This window comes from Penaeus monodon, chromosome 34, assembly GCF_015228065.2.
Source record: "Penaeus monodon isolate SGIC_2016 chromosome 34, NSTDA_Pmon_1, whole genome shotgun sequence".
In the NCBI taxonomy this organism is placed as follows: Eukaryota; Metazoa; Arthropoda; class Malacostraca; order Decapoda; family Penaeidae; genus Penaeus; species Penaeus monodon.
In genome coordinates, this window is record NC_051419.1 from 2,569,323 (window position 1) to 2,569,779 (window position 457).

The 457-nt window shown below is 51.4% G+C and overlaps 1 protein-coding gene across 4 annotated transcripts in view; it reads right to left on the reverse strand.

Moving 5' to 3' along the window:
• The window catches only part of LOC119594519 (DNA topoisomerase 2-binding protein 1-like), a 27,100-nt gene that overhangs the window by 12,079 nt on the left and 14,564 nt on the right, over window positions 1-457 (reverse strand). For all 4 annotated transcript variants that reach the window (XM_037943553.1, XM_037943550.1, XM_037943551.1 and 1 more), the window contains one exon: window positions 163-371. In XM_037943553.1, the coding sequence (XP_037799481.1) occupies window positions 163-371 (209 nt within the window). The remainder of the gene's footprint in view (window positions 1-162; window positions 372-457) is intronic.

Consider the following 457-nt stretch of genomic DNA (forward strand, 5'->3'; position numbering starts at 1 on the left):
GGGGGATGAAAACAAAATGGAAAAAATCCACATACCCTCATCACAATGCTTCGCTTTCCAAATTGAGAGATGATCTCTTGAAGTGTAACAGTATAATCTCCCACAAACACCTACCCTCCCTCTTTCATTCCCACTGCATCACAACCTTCACCCTCATCGTACCTCATTCTCCAAACACTCCTCGATGAAGAAGTGCGAGATAATCTCACTGGCATTGGCGTGAACCTCCCCTGTCCCATCCAGGTTGGTGAGGGTATAGTGGACGCGGCCCTTGTAGTCGTGAGAAACCACCTCCCCACCGTGGTCCTGGATGGTGGTAATCAGGTCCTCCAGGGTTTCCTCGTTGTAGCCTGAGACGGTGAAGATTTTGCCTGGGGGAGAGCAAGAGTCATGGCTGGATGGCTATCAGGCTGGTTGCTGGCAAGAGGCTTAGTGCTGTGGTGGGGGTGAATGTGGG